The sequence below is a fragment of the Berghia stephanieae genome, chromosome 8 (assembly GCF_034508935.2).
Source record: "Berghia stephanieae isolate SIO BIC M18660-M18661 chromosome 8, UCSD_Bste_1.3, whole genome shotgun sequence".
In the NCBI taxonomy this organism is placed as follows: domain Eukaryota; kingdom Metazoa; phylum Mollusca; class Gastropoda; order Nudibranchia; family Aeolidiidae; genus Berghia; species Berghia stephanieae.
The window spans coordinates 14430595-14450594 of NC_088367.1; the positions used below are offsets into that span (position 1 = coordinate 14430595).

Here is a 20000-nt window from a genome sequence, read left to right on the forward strand (position 1 = left end):
TGTTAATGATGATGATGATGATGATAATGATGATGATTATGATGACAACGACGATGTCGTCGACAATGATGGTTACCATACGATATTACAAAGTTTATATAATCTTAGGCTTTCGCCAATAAATCATACAATTTGATGACAACATACATGAAAGTGGAAAAAAAATGGTAAATGGAGCCAAACAATAAACTGATACCATGAATAACCACAAAAAATATACAAGAATAGTAATACCACCGATACGTACAATAATAATAATAACAATAATAATATTGATAATAACAATAATAACAATAACAATAATAATAATGATAATAATAATAATGATAATAATAATAACAATAATAATAATAATAATAATAATAATAATAATAATAATAATAATAATAATGATAATAATGATAATAATAATAATAATAATAATAATAATATAATAATAATAATAATAATAATAATAATAATAATAATAATAATAATAACAATAATAATATTACCATCATCATTACTACCACCACCATCATTACTACTACCACCACCGCTACCACTATACCACCATCACCATCATTATTACGAATCCAATCTGTTTTTTTCGTTTTTTAAAATTTGATATCTATCAAAGCAGACGAAAAGTCCGGTGATTTTTTTAAAGGGTAGTTAAAATATCTACGATTTTATTAGCCCTAAAAACTACGATTTTTATTTTCCTCTTTCAAGTTAGCAGGTCTGCTATGACAAGTATCAGTTCTATAGTCAAAATAAGACAAACAAAAACAAAGTTTATTTAATCTTAGGCTTTCGCCAATAATTCATACAATACAATTAAGACAAAATAATGTTACCAATCTCTCCTCATGCATTCGTTAGACTATCATCACAATAACGACCGTGTTATCTTTGCTCCTTACCCAACCAACCCCTCGCTTCCGCCTCTTCATCGCGAACCATCTTATGTATGTATTAGCTTCAGGACGGGCAAGTACGGAATCTGCCCACCCTTCCTTTAAACCTATTTATTTCCTCTATAACTTAGAATTCAACTCTCTCCTTACTCAGAAGAGTATTTCTCGTATACTAATTCAATTGTTGAGAAAACCAAAATGGTGGCTGTATTTTATATATTTATCTAGTCGTGACTTTTGAATAAAAGTGTTTTGTTTTATTAGAGGGAATACAATAGAAAATTACATTGTTTTGCAAAATTATTTAGTCTAGCAATAAAAATACAGCGGTAATTACTTTAAGAATTAAAAAAAAGAACTAACAAATTAATTGTTTAAAAAACAAAACAAAAAAAAAAAAAAAACAACAACAACAACAACAACAACAACAACAACAACAACAACAACAACAGCAGCAACATCAAATAAGAAAACAATTTAAATAAATGAGTTTTGAGAAGCTCTAAAGAAAACGAGAAAAAAAAAGAAATAATCTAAATGGATAAACAAATATATAAAAACGACACAAATTAATACTAAATTGATATAATAATATTAGTAAATTAATAAATTTAATTCAATACTGGAACCTTCCCAAAGTCATTACATCGATGGCACCAGCACACGTAAGGCAATAAATAAGAAAAGTTCGTTTGCCAAAATCTCTATTTAGTGTTCACTGGTTAATAAGGTGGGCTCATTTGAATTAGCCCGACCTAGCACTAGAGAGGCCAGACAGCAAAAATCGGAGTTAGTTCATCGTTAGGCGACGTGACGATGAGATGGCGATGTGGGCGGAGTGGAGTGGAGTGGTTGGGGGGGGGGGGGGGCAGATAAAAAAGAACAGGAGCGTATCCTGGTTTATGCATTACGGGGTGCATGGTGATTCGCAATCTATCAAAAATACACACAAATTGATTTCAGTACGAAGTATCAAGTTTAAGTAGTAACTTTTGAAATTATCTTATTTAAATTTGATTATTTCGGACCTGGTAATACAGCATATAACTTGAAAAAACAGGCTGGTATTTGCCCACCCTGCCCATTATTACCAGCCGTCCCTGATCTAGGGTATGGGGGGTGGGGGGCTAAGGGGATGGGTGCTTGGCAGGTGTGAGTGTATAAAAGTAAAATAATGAGCAGTGGTTGTCTCTCAGAAATTCGAATTTCCTGACCTAGTTCAGAGCCCAGAGTTTACTTGGTGACCCACTTATTTCCCGACCCATCGATGCGCGGGAAGCGTGCCGCGTCTTTTTCCAATGAAAGAGGAAAGAGAGGAAAATGGAAACAAAGAGAACGAGTTTTATCGGCTCCCCCCCCCCCCCCCCCCCCTTTCCTTTTTTCCCCTTTGTTTGTTAACGAATTATTATTATTATTATTATTATTATTATTATTATTATTATTATTATTATTATTATTATTATTATCATTATTATTATTATTATTATTATTATTATTATTATTATCGAGGCACAATACCATTTTGGCATTTTTAATGCTTCATCTAAAAAGTGAATATAGAGACAAAAAAATCTAATTCAATTAATAACTTTAAGAATGCCATTGATAACGATCTTACCAACATTATATTTGATTTTGACGAATAATGTAACATGACATTGGATGTTATTTATTATTGTCTTTTGCATAACTGTTATTTGAAACTTTCGAATGTACAAGTCGGACGCCATGCCAAAGTATTGTAAATAAAGTAAATTACTACGAATACTGAATATGACACTTATTTATGTATTAGATATTTCATTCTCAATATTATCGAACTAATTTGACATTGAATGCCAAATATATGATTGATAAATTATAACTATGCATAAAAGTGACACAGAGCATTTAAAGGTTTTTAGAACCGCCTTGAGACGGTGGGTTACAAATGTCTAAACCCCCCCCCCCCTCTCTCTCTCTCTCTCTCTCTCTCTCTCTCTATCTATCTATCTATCTATCTATCTATCTATCTATATCTATCTATCTTTCTCTTTCTCTCCCTCCCCCTCTCCCCTCTCTCTTCCGTCTCTCTCCCTCTCTCCCTTTCTCTCGTCACTCTCTCTCTCCCTCTCTCTCTCTCTCTCTCTCTCTCTCTCTCTCTCTCTCTCTCTCTCTCTCTGATAAAGACAACTTTTTATCTAATTCTCCGATTTATTTAAGCAGATCGCCCCCACACCTCCCGATGTAACTTTCTTGAGATATTATTACATTGCAGGAGTATTAAATTTTATGCATTACAATTAGGGTTTGTTTTTGTCTTTAAATAAAAAAGAAATAGAACCAGTTACCAACTCCTCAGTCCACACATTGTCCTTAATCAACAGCCAATCAGTAATGATTTTTAAACAATAGATAATTTAGTTAAAAGATGGGTCTTCTTAATTGACCTCAAATTCTAACGCATTAAGTTCATCATAGATTTACTTAACCTGTTGAGCTATCGTCCCGTTTACATACTCTCGTGTCAATAATTGCTAAATAAATGTCGATTAATTGGTAAAATGCGTCTCTCCTGAAGTGGCAAGATAAACATTACTTTTATTTTTTATTTATTTATTTATTTATTTACTTGTTTATCTGTTCATGTATTATTATTTACTAATTTATTTAATTGTTCATTTTTTGTATTATTATTGTATATTATTACTATTATCATCATCATCATCATCATCATCATCATCATCATCATCATCATTATTATTATTATTATTATTATTATTATTATTATTATTATCGTTATTATTATTATTATTATTATTATTTGTATTATTATTATTATTATTATTATTATTATTATTATTATTATTATTATTATTATTATTATTATTATTATTATTATTATTATTATTATTATTATTATATATATAATAATTTTCTTGTTTTTTGTTTGTTTTTTTTTTGTTTTGTTTTTTTTTTTTTTTTTTTTCGTACATTGGACACACTAACACTGTATCGAATATAATGCCATTAAAAAATTTTCCCGCATCGAGATCAAAAGCTTGTGAAAATTTCATCCGATTAAAAAAAAAAATACAAATTATACAAAGTAATTAAATCTAATCCATATTAGAATTTGAAATCAAACAAACAAACAAAAAAAAAACAAAAACTCTATACGCATTCATTCAATCAATCATTCATCTATCTATTTTTTAACGTTAATGTATTCTCTTTATTTGTTTCAGGTACTGTACCAAGAATGGTGGATTTTGATTGGCGTGTGGATACTAAAACGTCCTCCGACACCGTAGCCAGAATGGCAGTTCCCACTTGTATCCTCAGTCTACAGGTAAAAAATACAAATGAACCCGTTTATAACAACTCCGGTAATAAAAGGGATCCGGTTATAACAGGGTTTTTTTTTGTTTTTTTTTGGGGCGGGGGGGGGGGGGGGGGGGGGGTTTAATTCACGTTTGTTTTTTGTTTTTCTCTCTTTGTCTTTAGTAAAATTTGCCGCCTATAGCAGATACTTTTAAGAGCCTACTTAGCTATAACAGGAGCGCCTAAACCCATTTTATATCTCCAAATACAATGCATTACAGGAAAGCCTACAGCGAAAGGAAACGGAGAGCTAGCTAGGCTAGGCATACCGTAGTTCGTGAAGATTATGTGTGTTTGGGAGTATAGATAGTATGCAGATGACGTCACTCAGGCCTTTGTTATTGTTTTTGCCATCCGCGTTTGTGAGTTGTTCTCACTAAACTGTATTAACCAGACTATAAAAGTTCATGGTTACACAGAGTTTGTGTGTTGGTCCGTTATACTTCCGGATGGCAATGTTGTGAACTCCTTGGCCAAGCGCATTCTATCTATAGATAGTATGCAGATGACGTCACTCAGGCCTTTGTTATTGTTTTTGCCATCCGCGTTTGTGAGTTGTTCTCACTAAACTGTATTAACCAGACTATAAAAGTTCATGGTTACACAGAGTTTGTGTGTTGGTCCGTTCTACTTCCGGATGACAATGTTGTGAACTCCTTGGCCAAGCGCATTCTATCTATAGATAGTATGCGCTTGGCTAAGAAGCTCATAACATTGCCATCCGGAAGTATAACGGACCAACACACAAAACTGTGTGTATCCATGAACGTTTATAGTCGGGTTAATACAGTTCAGTGAGCATTACTCATAAACGCGGATGGCAAAAAACAATAACAAAGACCCGAGTGACGTCATCTGCATACTTACTATAACACGAGCCTTGCTGCAGGGAGACCGTGTGGAGCCCCCCCCCCCCCACACACACACACACATATATATACATACAGTTATTTGGCGATCAGGATAAAGAACCAGGGAATTCGATTCTGGGCTAAGAGACACGGCTGCACTATTATTATTATTGTTATTATCATAATAATAATAATAATAATAATAATAATAATAATAATAATAATAATAATAATAATAATAATAATAATAATAATAATAATACTTTATTGCATCCCAAAAGGAAATTTTTTGTACAGACGTGTTATAATTTACATAATAAGATAAAAATACAATGGAAATAGGATGTATAATATATGAAAAAGGAGTAGCTCCATTACCAGAGCTGCGCTTTATAATATGAATAATTTCAACACTGTAAAATAGTCAAAACTGTCACTATAAATTAAAAATTGAAAAGATTGCAAAACAAATAAATTAATAATTTAATATTTACATTTTTTGAAACTAAAAATGCGAAATAATTGTATAAAATGATTATTGCTTGTTGTTATAAAGCCTAATACTGGACGGCAGAAATGATTTTCGGTGTCTCTCTGTTTTCGTTGAAATAGAGAAAGGGCGACCACTTCTTTCTGACATAATAACTGATGGTCTTAGTGGATGATACTGGTCGTTTAATATTTTAGTTATTTAATTTATACAAAATTTCTCGTATAAAAGATCTACATCGTCAACATCATTTATATAGCGTTTAATAGATTTTTTAATATTTGAATTTATTTTGTTCCTTTCCACTGCTAAGCAATTGCCTCCCCAAGCTGTTATACAAAATGACAAAACACTTTCGACTACTGCTCTATAAAATAATGTGCAGAGGGTTTTATCTATTCTAAACTGAGAGAGTTTTGATAAAAAAATATGTACGTCTGCACATCTTATGCCTAATTATTTTCAAGTGTTCATCCCACTTGAGCCTGTCATCAATTGTTACACCAAAGTATTTGTAGTGAGGAACTCGCTGGACGAATTGGTCCTTTAATTTTAACGGTTCTATCGGTTCCTTCACTCTCCTAAAGTCAATCACTAGCTCCTTTGTCTTGCTTATGTTAAGCTCTAGGTGGTGGCATCACACCAAGACACAAATCTATCAATTTCTTGCCTATAAGCCACTTCGTTGCCATTTGTTATGAGGCCTTGAAGAGCGGTGTCATCTGCAAACTTTATCAAAGGTACACTCAGGTTTTGACTTCTACAGTCATTCGTGTATATTGTGAATAATACAGGGGACAATACACAACCTTGAGGAGCACCAGTATTTGTAGTTATACAGGAAGATATATTTTGCCCTAATTGAACATATTGTGCTCTCTCCGTAAGAAATTCGAGCACCCAAGCAATTATATACTTGTTTAGATTCAGACTAGTCAATTTTTGAACAACCAACTGAGGTTGCATTGTATTGAACGCTGAAGAAAAATCTGCGAAAAAGCAATCTGCAATAGCTCTTAGCGTGATCTAGATGCCTGTAGATGTTGTTTGTAAACAGCAAAATGGCATCCTCTACGCCACGTCCTGGTTTGTAAGCAAATTGATGACTATCACTCAATGGCATAAACTGGTTCCTAATTTTAACAAGAACAAGTTTTTCTAAAGATTTCATGACTATTGAAGTCAGTGCAACAGGTCTGAGATCGTTCATAGATTCAAGTTTTTCTTTTTTTTGGAACAGGAATAATTTTTGAAGTTTTCCAAATTTCAGGGATCGAAACGCATTGGAGGGACCAGTTAAAAATATGTGTATAAATGGGGGACAGTTGATGGGCACATTCTTTTAATAATTTTCCTTTCAATCCGTCCGGCCCAGCAGCCTTCCTCTCGTTTAGTTTCGAAAATACGAATCTCGTTTCTTCTTCACTGACCTCAATAGTCATTTCATCTTCCAAAGCCCTGTCTAATTTATGTTTTTCATTTTCAATATCAAATTTGTTTGCTGTGTCAAAACGTGAATAAAATTTATTTAGAGTTTCAATTTCGATATCTTCAGATATAATCGTGGGCTTTGGATTATAGTTAACAGCAGTTTTAAGCCCCCGCCACGTGTCCCGTATATCCCCAGAAGAAAAGCATTTTTCAATTTTATTTTTGTACTTGTCTCTACAACTGGATATTACTCTCTTTATCTCTTTTTGTTTTGTTTTCAGATCTTTTTTATTTCTACTAGTAAAGAGAGTTTTCTTTTGGTTCAATAAAAGTTTTAGATCTTTTGTTATCCAAGGCTTGTTGTTAGGATAATATTTTATTTCTTTTTTATAAGACACGAGCTGTTCACAGAATTTTAAATACTCACTCACACAGTCATTCAGCTCATCCACACTATCACATGATTCGATAAAAACATTCCAGTCAGTGCATTCAAAACAACCACGCAAATCTTCACACACACTTCCGTTCCAGATCTGTACACTTTTCTTTACTGGTTTTACACGTTTAAAAACAGGGCGGTAGGTGGGGAGTAGCAAGAGCATGCAGTGGTCAGATAAACCCAATGGGGCACGGGGTAAACATTTGTAACTATTTTTAATATTACACAGGAATAAATCTAATGTTTTTTTGTCCCTTGTCTCGCACTCCATCATCATCATCATCATCATCATCATCATCATCATCATCATCATCATCATCATTATTATTATTATTATTATTATTATTATTTATTTATTATTATTATTATTATTATTATTATTATTATTATTATTATTTTATTATTATTATTATTATTTTATTATTATTATTATTATTATTATTATTATTATAGGTTCCATGCCTGGTCCAGGCTTCGGAATACTGCATGAATTATCTCTCTCCATTCCTCCCTGTCTCTTGCTTTTTCAAACAGCTCTTGGATTGTTAGGTTGGTGAAGCCCTTCAGTTGGTCTATGAGTGTTTTTCTTTGTCTCCCCGGGCGCGTTTACCAGGTATTTTTCCACAACTTGCCAGGTATTCATTCTTATCTTTCCTTACTATGTGTCCGAAAAAGGATAGTTGTCGATCCACTATTAAGGGCATTAGTTTCCTTTGTTGGTATGTTTGTTTTAGCACTTCTTCGTTCGTTTTGTGTGCAGTATACGATATTCTCTGCATCCTTCTCAAGCACCACATTTCAAAAGCTTCAATGTTCTTTTGTGTTTCTGCATTTGTAGTCCAGCTTTCGCATCCGTATAACAAGATTGGCCACACGTAGCACTTCAAGCTCAAGACTCGGAATCTAATCCCGAACGACATCTGTTTGTTTTTCAAAATGTTTCCCAGGTCCATGAAGGCCTGTTTGGCTTGAGTTATTCTTGCTCGTATGTCTCGGTTACATCTTCCATCTGTTGTCACTATTGAACCTAGGTATTTAAAACTTTCTACGTTGGTAAGTTGCTCGCCGTGAATCGTTATATTGCAGGTGTTGTTGTTTTGGGGGTTTTTCTGTATTACCATGCATTCCGTTTTGGTGATATTCACTTCCATTCCCTTGGCTTCACTATCTACTACCACTTTGTCAACAATCTTTTGAAGTTGGATTTCTGATGTTGCAATGAGTACCGTATCGTCTGCGTATCTTATATTATTTATGTTGTGACCTCCTACTTTTATTCCCTCCATATTATTTATGCCCCTCATGATTGTTTCTTGGTATAGATTAAACAGATCTGGTGAGGCAACACACCCTTGACGGACTCCTTTCTTAATAGGAATGGAATTTCCTGTAGAGTTTCCGATTTTGATAGATGCCTGCTGGGTGTAGTATAATGTTTGCATGAGTCTGAGGTCTTTCTCATCAGCGCCAATGGAGTGCAGTTGTTTTAGTATTTCTTCGTGGCGTACTCTATCAAAAGCTTTTTTTGTAGTCGACAAAACAGAGGTATAGTGGGGTCTGAACCTGTATAGCTCTTTCACTTAAAACACGGAGGAGGTATATTGCGTTCCTTGTCCCTCTGTCAGGTTGGAATCCATATTGTTCTTCTGCGATTTCGGGGTTAATCTTATTCCTTAGCCTGTTGATAATTATACGCAACAGTATTTTGTTGATGTGGCTTATTAAACTTATAGTTCTAAAATTTTCGCATCTGACTGCACCTGCTTTCTTTGGTATTGCTATGAAAATAGAGTTACAGAGATCTTCTGGAATTTTCCCAGTATTGTATATATTGTTGAATAATATGTGAAGTTCATCAATTGCTAGATCTCTAGGCTTTTTAATACCTCTACAGATATTTCATCAGGGCCTGTTGCTTTACCATCCCTCATTCGTTCCATGGCATGTTCAATTTCACTTTTGGTGATGTTTGGTCCGCTTAATGGTTCTTTGAATTTCAGTGGTGGTTCATTTCTATTTGGATCATTGTACAGTTCGCCTATGTATTCTACCCATCGGCTTTCTATATGTTGTTCTTCAAATAGCAGTTCCCCTTGTTTGTTTTGGATACAACTTCCTTCTTTCGATTTCGCAGCATTTCCAGTCTAGATAGTTCTCGTGTGCCTCGATGCATTTGGATTTAATGTGGTTGTTCAATGTTTGGTATTCTGCAGACCCTCTGTTGCATTTTCGTCTTTCTTCAAATAGGTTTAGAATTTCATTTGTCATCCATTCCTTTTTGCTGTTTATTTGAGCTATTGGTAAATGCTTTTCTGCAGTTGCTTTGACACACTTTTGGAATATATCAAATTGTTTTTCACATTTTTCGTTATCAGGTTCACTTTGGCTTTGTATCATGAGTGCATTTTCAAATTCTTCTCTCATTTTTGTTTGTATGCCATTGTCTTTGCATAACCTGTAATCCCTCTTTATTCTACCAGCTGTTCTCTGAATAGCTTTAAACTTTATCCTTACTGTACAAACAACTGGGACATGGTCACTGTCTACATCGGCGCCTGGATAGGTTTTGCAATTTAATATGCCATTTCTGAATCTTGATGATACTGCTATAAAGTCTATCTGGTTCCTTGCTCTGTCCCTGGTGATTGCCATGTCCAGGTTCTTCTTGGGTGTTGTTGAAACCAGGTGTTTGAAATCATTAATTTATTTGTTCTACACCAATCTGCCCAGATTTTTCCCCGTTCATTTCTGTCTCCGAGTCCATGTGGTCCGATTATGTCACCATCTCTGCCTCTGCCAATCTTAGCATTTAGGTCCCCCATTACCATAAGGACTTCTTGTGATTTACACATTCGTTTTGCTTTGTCTAGTGAATGGTAAAACTCTGTCATATCTGCATCTGTCGCCTCTTCTGTTGATGCATAAACTTGAATAATATTGGTGTCAACTACAGGTCCTCTTAGCTTAACCAGCAAAACTCTGTCTGAGATTGCTACGTGCCCTTTGTAAAATTTGGTTGATTTTTGGTCTAAGATCATCCCTACTCCTTTTTGGAAAGAGGTTCCACCACTCCATATGATCTTATATGTCGTGTTGTTTTCTTGTTTTGACATGGTTCCCTGCTCTTTCCATCTCATCTCTGCCAGGCCAAGAATATTTATTTGGAGCCGTTTCATTTCTTTTAGAATGTTGTTTAGTTTTCCTTTTTGGGCACAGGTCCTGACATTCCATGTCCCAATTTTGGTTTTGTCACATTTGTTAAATTTATTTCGCCTAGTAACTGGCTGACGGTTCGGTGTGACCTGACGAACATCACGCTCCCAACCGAGCGAGGCAGCAGTCTCCCGTGAAAACATGCTCCCCTTTACGCTGTCACCGTTTAACTTTTTGGACTTATTCATGCAGTTAACTCGGCAAAGTTACAAGAATGGTTTGCCATTGCCTATTCTTGTCGCCCTCTGCAGTTGGCCAGCTTGACCTGTTACCGTTCGACACCACGAGGAGGTTGCAGTAGGGCTTGATGATGATCTATCTTTGCAGACTTGGCATCATCCATTTGTCGAACATTATTATTATTATTATTATTATTATTATTATTATTATTATTATTATTATTATTATTATTATTGCTATTATTATTATTATTATTATTATTATTATTATTATTATTATTATTATTATTATTATTATTATTATTATTTATTATTATTATTATTATTATTAATTTTTTTTTAATTTATTATTATTATTAGTATTATTATTATTATTATTATTATTATTATTATTATTATTATTATTATTATTATTATTATTATTATTATTATTATTATCATTATTATTATTATTATTATTATTATTATTACTATTATTATTTGTCATAGATTCAAGAAAGTCCTGTCCATGTGAGTAAAACGCCTGAAACATCTTGCGTGAATGTAGAGCTGGGGAAGGAGACCTTGGATACGATGTTGGACGGACTTGGCAAGATACGAGATCAGCTTGCATCTGTGGCGAAACGATGAAGGAGACCGTACACAGGGGGGTGACTGGCGACTGGATACAAGGGGGCTTTTTTTATTTATTTATTTTTTTTTTTGAAAACTCGTTGGTATCTGTTTGTGGGAATATTATGAAGAATATTTTGATTGTTTAATTGTGTGTATGCGCGTGTTTGTGGTGGGAATTGTGTGTGTGCGTGTGTGTGTGTGTGTATGTGTGTGTGTGAGAGAGAGAGAGAGAGAGGTGTATGTGTGGGGAGGGGAAGGATATATAGAGAGAAAGATGGAGGAAGACAAAGAGATGTGGGCGAGAGATAGATAGAGAGAGAGAGAGAGAGAGAGAGAGAGAGAGAGAGAGAGAGAGAGAGAGAGAGAGAGAGAGAGAAGGAAGACTGAATGAGAAAAAGATAAAGAGAGCGTGAATGTATGCGTGTTTGTGTGTGGGTGTGGGTGTGCATGAGAGAGAGATAGAGAGAGTTATCATTTCCCCTCTGTTTATTTTGTCTCCGATTCAAGAGAGAAAACTGGAGGAAAACAGAGAGATTTGGTAGATATAGAATATTTGTCTGTGAGAGAAAGAAATTGAGAGAGAGAGAGAGAGAGAGAGAGAGAGAGAGAGAGAGAGAGAGAGAGAGAGAGAGAGAGAGAGAGAGAGAGAGAGAGAGAAAAGTGATCTTGGTTTATTTTGTATTGAAGTGTCTTTTTTGTGATGATAGTGTTATTATTTTTTAAAAGAATGTATCTGTACAAACAAACAATTTGAATCACAATTATTATATTATTATATTATAAATAAAAACTTGAGAACCATCAAATATGATCTTATCTTTGCTGTCATACGACGTTACTAAAGGTGATGGTGGGGTGATGATGATGATGAGGATCATGATGGAGATGACGTTGACGAAGAAGCCGATGATGATTGTGATTGTGATTTACCATTGGCCTGTAGGAAGTGCCAACTTAGATTTTGTCACTCTCTTAACAGGGTCTCTTGACTGACATCCTATATGGACGTATGGATGTATCGCTGACCCTTGGCGGGCTGTGGACTAAACGGACATATCGACGTCTTGCTGACCCATAATGGGCTGTAGACTAAATGGACATACGGAAATCTCGCTGACCCATGGTGGTCCGATGACAAAATGGACATATGGACGTCTCAATGACCCATGGTGCGCTATGGACTAAATGGACATACGGACATCTGGACATCTCGCTGATGAACGGTGGGTTGTGCACTAAACGGGACATGCGTACGTCTCGCTGACCCATGACGGGCTGTGGACTAAACAGACATGCAGGCAGCTCATTGACCCATGGTGGGCCGTGGACTTAACTGACATACGGGCATTTCGCTGACCTATGGTGAGTTGTAGACTAAACGGACATACAGATGTCTCGCTGACCCATTGTGGGTGTGGACAAAATGGATATACGTACGTTTCGTCTTGCTGACCCATAGTGGGCTGTGGACTAAACAGATATACAGGCATTTCGCTGACCAAAGGTGGGCTGTTGACTAAATGGACATTCAGACATTCGCCAACACATGGCAAGCTGTGAACTAAAGGGACTTACGGGTGTCTGACTGACCCATAGTGGGCCATGGACAAAACGGACATATTATAGGCATCTCGCTGACCCTTGGTGGGTCGTGGACTAAATGAACATATTGTTTCTCGCTTACATTTCATCGTGGGCCATGGAGGTCAACTCGTGCTGTTTCTCTCTAATTCCCCCTAAGAAGTCGTTGGTTTCATTCCTACCCCTCCCCTCCCCCCTTTTTTTCATATGGCTATATAATGTCCTAGCCCTGAAATGAGATAAATTTGACAATGCCCTAGCGCTGGCTGGGATGTTAAACTAATGATGGAAAACAAATATATGGACCTTTTTTTTCGCATAAGCTATTTTTAGGAACACCAGCCGACCTCATTGTTCCTAACTTCCTGATATATGCCTTGATGGTTCATCTTGGTTGAAGAAAAGTTGGAACCGCTCATCTGTAATCTTATCCATAATATCTCAGTAAGTACTGCACGGCCATCGCACGGTCGAAAGGAAAGTTAAGCCGACGGCACTTCCTGTGTCTTCTATCCCCCTATATTTGTTTTCCAACTTTCTTTCTGTCTTTGTCTTGAAAAGAGATTACTTGGTTTTGTCCTGGCCCTGGCCGGATTTCCCTGGCTGAGCGGGAAACAGTCAAATGTATAGTTAGTTTTGGGAGAAGATATTTTTTTCCTTGTAAATCATCTCTATGTTATGCACTTTATTATGTTTTGTATACATATGATGTATGATTTGTAAACATTTGAGGGTATTCCTCTTAGTAGGGACCTGTGCTTATGTCTGAGTGAGACTTTTAGGTGATCTCTAACTAAGTATTTTGATAGTGTGCTCTTGGAATCTACATCTGTTTCCTATAATTTGAACTTATTCCCCTTTGTCATCCCTTTTCTGAGGTGCTTTAATTGTAATTCTAGAACTTTTTACTTTCCCATTTTCTTCCTTTTTACGCGGCTGATATGACCTTAATGTGTTGCAAGCGACGTAAAACCCTCAAAAAACAAAACAATAAGCCGACGGTCAGTATTCGATTTCAAACATTAAACCAGTGACACATGATTATTTTTTATTTACTATATCTTCACATCTACATGTTAGAAATTTGAACCAAGAGTCATTCCATTTTGTAATTTATCTCAAACTTGATATTTACATTACATGTGTATTTACATAGAGCAATATCCACTTAACATTTCAAAGTGCTTTACACGGAGTCCCTAGACATAGCAAAACTGTTTTTGTTATAAGACATGAATTACAACTCGTTTCAGGTTCATTGCATGAAAATTTTACGAGTTGCTCACTTATCACAGTTCGAATGTCATCCTGACAAACGTTTAAGAAAGATAACTCTATATTCATTTTTATGTTACACCCAAGAATTACATGAGTTGCCCCCCTGAGTTAATGTTTTATGACTTATTGATGTTATGCGTACACACATCATCCGTCAGCCAGATCTAGGCTAACGTACCAATACACAAAACTATGTGTAACCTTGAACGCTTATAGTCTGATTGATACAACAGTGAGAATGAATCATTAAAATGACTGCTGACTGTCTAAAAACAATAACAAAGGAGGATTACTCCGTTAGAGTTATATTTCAGTAAAAGATGACACGAGTAGCTCCCTTTGTTGAGGTTTAAAGTTTAAAGACAAATGTAGTAGGCTTGACTGAAAAGTCTTGACGCCTATCGCATATTTCTGATTGAATTAAATGCACCAGTGTATCTACACTTTAAATCAAAATGTGCGCAATCTATTCTTCCATTATGTCACCAAAATTTTTTTAGCTTCTATTTCTTGTTTTAAAATTAACATTTTTGAAAAATCCCCTATCTATACCAAAATATTGGTCGAAGAAATCACTTCACTCTCTCCTTACCAGCCATTTCCAGGATTTTCCCCCAAAACTTCACACCCAACTAACACAAAAATATATTTTTTATCACTCAAACACAATAGCAGTAAGTTCTTGCGATACATAATTTATTTAGCAAAACATGCTCTACATCACTTTGTTCATTTTCTTTAAATTTTATAATGTACAAGAGAAATTTGAATAAGAAAAATGTTGGTTGTATTGTAACGAATGTGACGATTCTCCTATGGTTGGCAAGGAGAGGGTTATAGGGAATCATGCATCAATCAGAGGGCTGTAATTGGTTTTCTTACTGCAGAGAGATATTATGCACCCGTAATCGTTCATGAACGACGGAAACTTTTATCGAGACTCGTGTGTTGGCATTAGAACAGTTCAAAGTTGGGTTACTGGAAATGATGTTGTCTCTACCAACATTAGCGACCAGGGCCCGTTTTTATGAACGCGGACTAGCGCTTAGTCTATGAATTTATGTGAGCTGACCAAGCAAGTCCCAGAGTAAAATCACTGCACATTCGGACTAAGTTTGGTCAAATTTTAGTCATTTGCTGAGGCCAGGCTCAGTCAGACAGACAGATAGATAGATAGATCGATAGGTAGACATATATATAAATATATATATATATATATATATATATATATATATATATATATATATATATATATATATTTATATTTATATAACGATATAGATAAATAGACAGACAGATAGATAAACAGGTAGAAAGATGGGTAGATAAGTAGATTGATAGACAGACAGACAGATAGATAGAAATAAACATAAGCTTAGAAATAAAACCGGAATCATCGATTTTATAAGGTTCCCATGTTGGTTTAACGAATTAGAACATAATCAGAAACTGTTAAAGAATTAGAGAATGTGTTTGTGTTTGTGTGTAATGTGTGCAGAATCAGGATGCCTCTAAAATTTTAAGAGAATAGTTTCCTTCTTTGTGACAGATTATATCTAAGTAACGTCAGAAAAATTGAAAGTTTTTCTGTTTTTCTTTTCTTTTCTTTTTTACTTCTTTTTCTGTCGTGTAGTCATGTTGGTATTAAATATAGGGTGATCTTTAAAAGAAATAAACAAACAAGAAAAAAAAAAAAAACAAACAAACACAAAAACTTGAGCTTTTATATAGAGCAATATCCACTATATATATATATATATCTATATATATATATATATATATATATATATATGTGTGTGTGTGTGTGTGTGTGTGTGTGTGTGTGTGTGTGTATGTGTCTAGGTGTGTGTGCCCTCCTTATTTTCATCATAATTTAGATAAAGTTTACATGCGTAGGCATATGACAAGGTAAAAATCCAAATCCGTTGAAATCCTGGATTGTAAATTACCATTGAATTTAATCGGATATCATGTTTGACGTATGGTGTGACACCGTATGGAATGATTTGGCGTTGGATCTATAATGTTATGTCATATTTCTGCGGTCAAGAGGCCTGCAGATCGGAGGGTCTAGGGTTCGAGTTCCCCTCTGAGCGGCGTATAGTTGAGTCCTTGGAAAATCGAGTACATGACCGTTAACAACGTTGTCTCTGCCCCACACCCAATCTAATGTTCTGTTGATTTTTGACGTTCAAAGTTGTTGTTTTTTTAAAATAGGGAGCAGGCCCTGGTGTATCAAGATAATGAGCTGAAAAATTGTGTATGGAACAGCACAGGACAAAACAGGAAGAAAAATCTTAGGAAAAAAAAACAAACAAACATCCAAAATAGCCAACCTGCCTCTACTGTCGACAAGGCCTCAAAACGATGTTTGTCTGATTGATCAATGTGAACATTAGAATGAATTTATCGCTAGAAAATAAATGAGAAATTGGGTTATGATGTTTAACCTGAAGGAATTGAATAAAGAATGAGTAACAATAACAGTTCCTTATAGAGCAAAGTACTAGGTTTGGTGGAAAGTACTCAGCGGTGGACTAGTAATTGTTCATATCCGCGGCTATGTGGTCTAGTGGCATGACACTCGCTTTCGGATCGGAAGGTCCTGGGTTCAAGCCTTGCTCGGCGCATAGTTGAGTCCTTGAAAAAGGCTCATTACTCACTTTCTCCCACCGTACTCGGGTGTAAACTGAGTACCTGGCCGTTTACAGCGTTGTCTCTGTCCGAAAAAAATTGTAATATCGCCTTTCAGGCGTCATGTCCCGTCCTACATGTTAAGTGTTGCTGTTGACCAGGGACCCCTTATAAAGCGCTTTGAGCACGTTTAGTGGATATTGCGCATTATAAATGCTCTATTTAATTTATTTAATTAATTGTTATACAAACCGCAATCACCTCTGGATCCATGGGCAACTTCATAATATTATGGCTATGAAAGACATTAGCAGAGGTAAGAGTGTATGTAATACACTAGAAGCTATCGTGTTATCACTTTCATTTTTCTTAGTGTCGATTGAACCCTGATGTTTGCAAGTATTCGTTAAAGATTGGTATTAAACACACACACATACACACACACACACACACACACACACATACACACACAAAACAAAACAAAAAAAAAAACTCCAACAAAACTCCAGATCCTGCCCTTTAAAGTGAATGTAAACAGTAAATGACCTACCGTCTCTCAACAGCATCATGTCCGAGTGGTAAGGATGCTAAATATTGAATTTAAACAGATAACTGTCGTAATAAAAAATAAAATTCCCTTTATTCATCCCATAGGGGAAATTTGTCTCTAGGTTTTATTCCAAGGGAAGACCGGAATAACACATGCGTCAAATTAAGCTCGGACGAAGTGACTTGCTCAAGGCCACACAGCGCACCAGCGGGTGATCGAACTCGGTACCTTTCGGGTACGAAGCAAAGACCGTACCGCTGAGCCACGCTGCCCCTACATCGATCGATTTAAATGACCCTCATCATGGCAAAAACTTTCAAATCTGGGACTTCGCGAAGAGAGAGAGTTTATGGAACTTAAATTTTCTAATATTGATCATTAAGCGCCGTAAAATATCATTTACAATGGTCCTGATTCAACATTGTTGCAATGGACATTATTTTACGTTGGTTTAAAAGTATTTTAATTAAAACAGCAAGTTGGGTTATCAGACATCCGTAGTCGAACCGCTTTATTTCATTTTGACATAATACGAGACTGACGCGAGCAATGAGTCGCATATTATTGGAACTGCGAGAGCTGGCAAAGATCCAGAACTCAAAAAGGAGGGCAAAAAAAAGGGGAACTCCAAGCCCTCGGATGTGACCTGAACCGTAACGTTTCAAATAGCTATTGAAATTCGAATCAGATTACTAGAAGAAAGGGTGATTGGCGCTCCCGCCAGCCAACTTCCTTGTTGGTCTTTTCTTCTTTCCAAGAAATTCAGGCCCATGGGCGATGCGGAAGTAAACCTGGTAATTTTTGTAGGATTCTCTTATGTACCGTGGTCAGTGGTGGAATCAGCCATAAGACGAAACAGACGCGTGCGCTGAAACAAAAAATCCAGATCTCCGCAAAAATTATGTACTTTTATACAACTTGTAATAAAATAATGAAAATAGACAGATCTATAAACAAATGAAAATAAAAACATAAATAAGAAAAATAAATAATAAATATATAAACAATGAATAAATAAATAGATAAATAAAAATAAATCAATAGATAAATAAATGAATGAATTAATGAATAGATAAATAGATAGATAAATAAATAAATACATAAATAAATAAAGCTGAACAAGCCTACAATCAGGGATGTTTTAAAATGACAAAACTTGAGGAAAAAAAAGTAGTAGTCTATGTTCGTAAAATCTTTATGACTTCATGATATTAAGATTCAAATGACATCTAATCGGATAATTGTCTCCGTAGGATCACTAATAGTTCCACAATGAATGAATGTATCAAAGTTGCACACACTGTATGTCATGGTTCCATACAGTAAACTTATCAAAATGGTAGTAAGCGATTTTTATTTCCAGTTTCTTTTTTATTAATTTGGACCTGAATATTGTTTTTAATGACCATCCTGGCCAAAATAATCTTTATTTTCAGGCTCTCCGGGGCGTCTGCTCGTAGCCATCGTTAACTTATAGCCTGACAGTAGAACCCTCTAGGACTTATAGTTTGACGTCAATTGTTGTTTTTTTTTTAGGTTTTTGCAACGTCTAGTGAGTTGCCGTTAGTAGAGCTCAGGGAAACAAGTGATTCCATTGGTTGAATTATTGAATACAACTCACGATTTGTTTTCGTTTGTGGCCAAAGACTTGTCTTTTGCGGTCATTTTTTGGTCAGTGTCAGCTATAATTATGTCAATGATGGCTACGGTCTGCTCCTGCACGTCTCTGAACTGAGAGAGGATTCCCCGGACAAGTAAGAAGAGAGAATTCATACGATCAAGGTCACTTCACTATGCAGCTTTTATCTCGTCTTTTCTCTTTTTCTTCTTCTTTTTTTCTGTCCAATTCAATGATAATTCTCGGTACGAGTAGATAGGCAAGTTCTGGTAAGAGTAGATAGGTAAGGTCTGATATTGTTAATATTTAAAAAATCTAATCCTGTGAAGTCACGATAATTTCAATAAGGTTTTTAAATATTCAAATTAATGTATAAAATTCTATCATTTCAGTTTAAGTGCCTTCAATTGCGTCCGCAATGTGTTCATTCAAATTCTAATCTGCGCGTATATTTGTGTGACCCTCCGCCTCAAAACGGTATTAAGTCGTGTTGGTTAAGATGCTGAAAATTGAATTTATAGCCATAAATATCAGACTTGTGTTGAATTTGTATGTTTTATTGAGGAGAATGGATACCATATTTTAGGGTGCTAATGCCAACAATTTATATTTTTGACGAGTTTAACATTTAATTCGGCATTTAAATTTAAGCATCTCGTTCGTTCCGACATAATACCGTTTTGAGACGATGGGTCACATATTTGCAAAGTCGAAATTTCGGTGTTTCAAATTCTAAGCATTGTATCGAATGTAAAGATGGGAAAATAATTACATTCATTGCATAGGTAGACTAATTAAAACGCTTGGATGTATCAAATAATTAATATAAAGCACGAAATACATTGGCATATGAACT

At 35.3% G+C, this 20000-nt stretch overlaps 1 protein-coding gene across 1 annotated transcript in view; it reads left to right on the forward strand.

Moving 5' to 3' along the window:
- LOC144978215 (COMM domain-containing protein 9-like) overlaps positions 1-12056 on the forward strand; it is an 81998-nt gene extending 69942 nt beyond the window's left edge. The window contains exons 5-6 of the mRNA XM_078924007.1: positions 4127-4230; positions 11358-12056. Of these exons, the coding sequence (XP_078780133.1) occupies positions 4127-4230; positions 11358-11498 (245 nt within the window). The 3' untranslated portion in view covers positions 11499-12056. The remainder of the gene's footprint in view (positions 1-4126; positions 4231-11357) is intronic.
- Positions 12057-20000: the final 7944 nt, after the last annotated feature.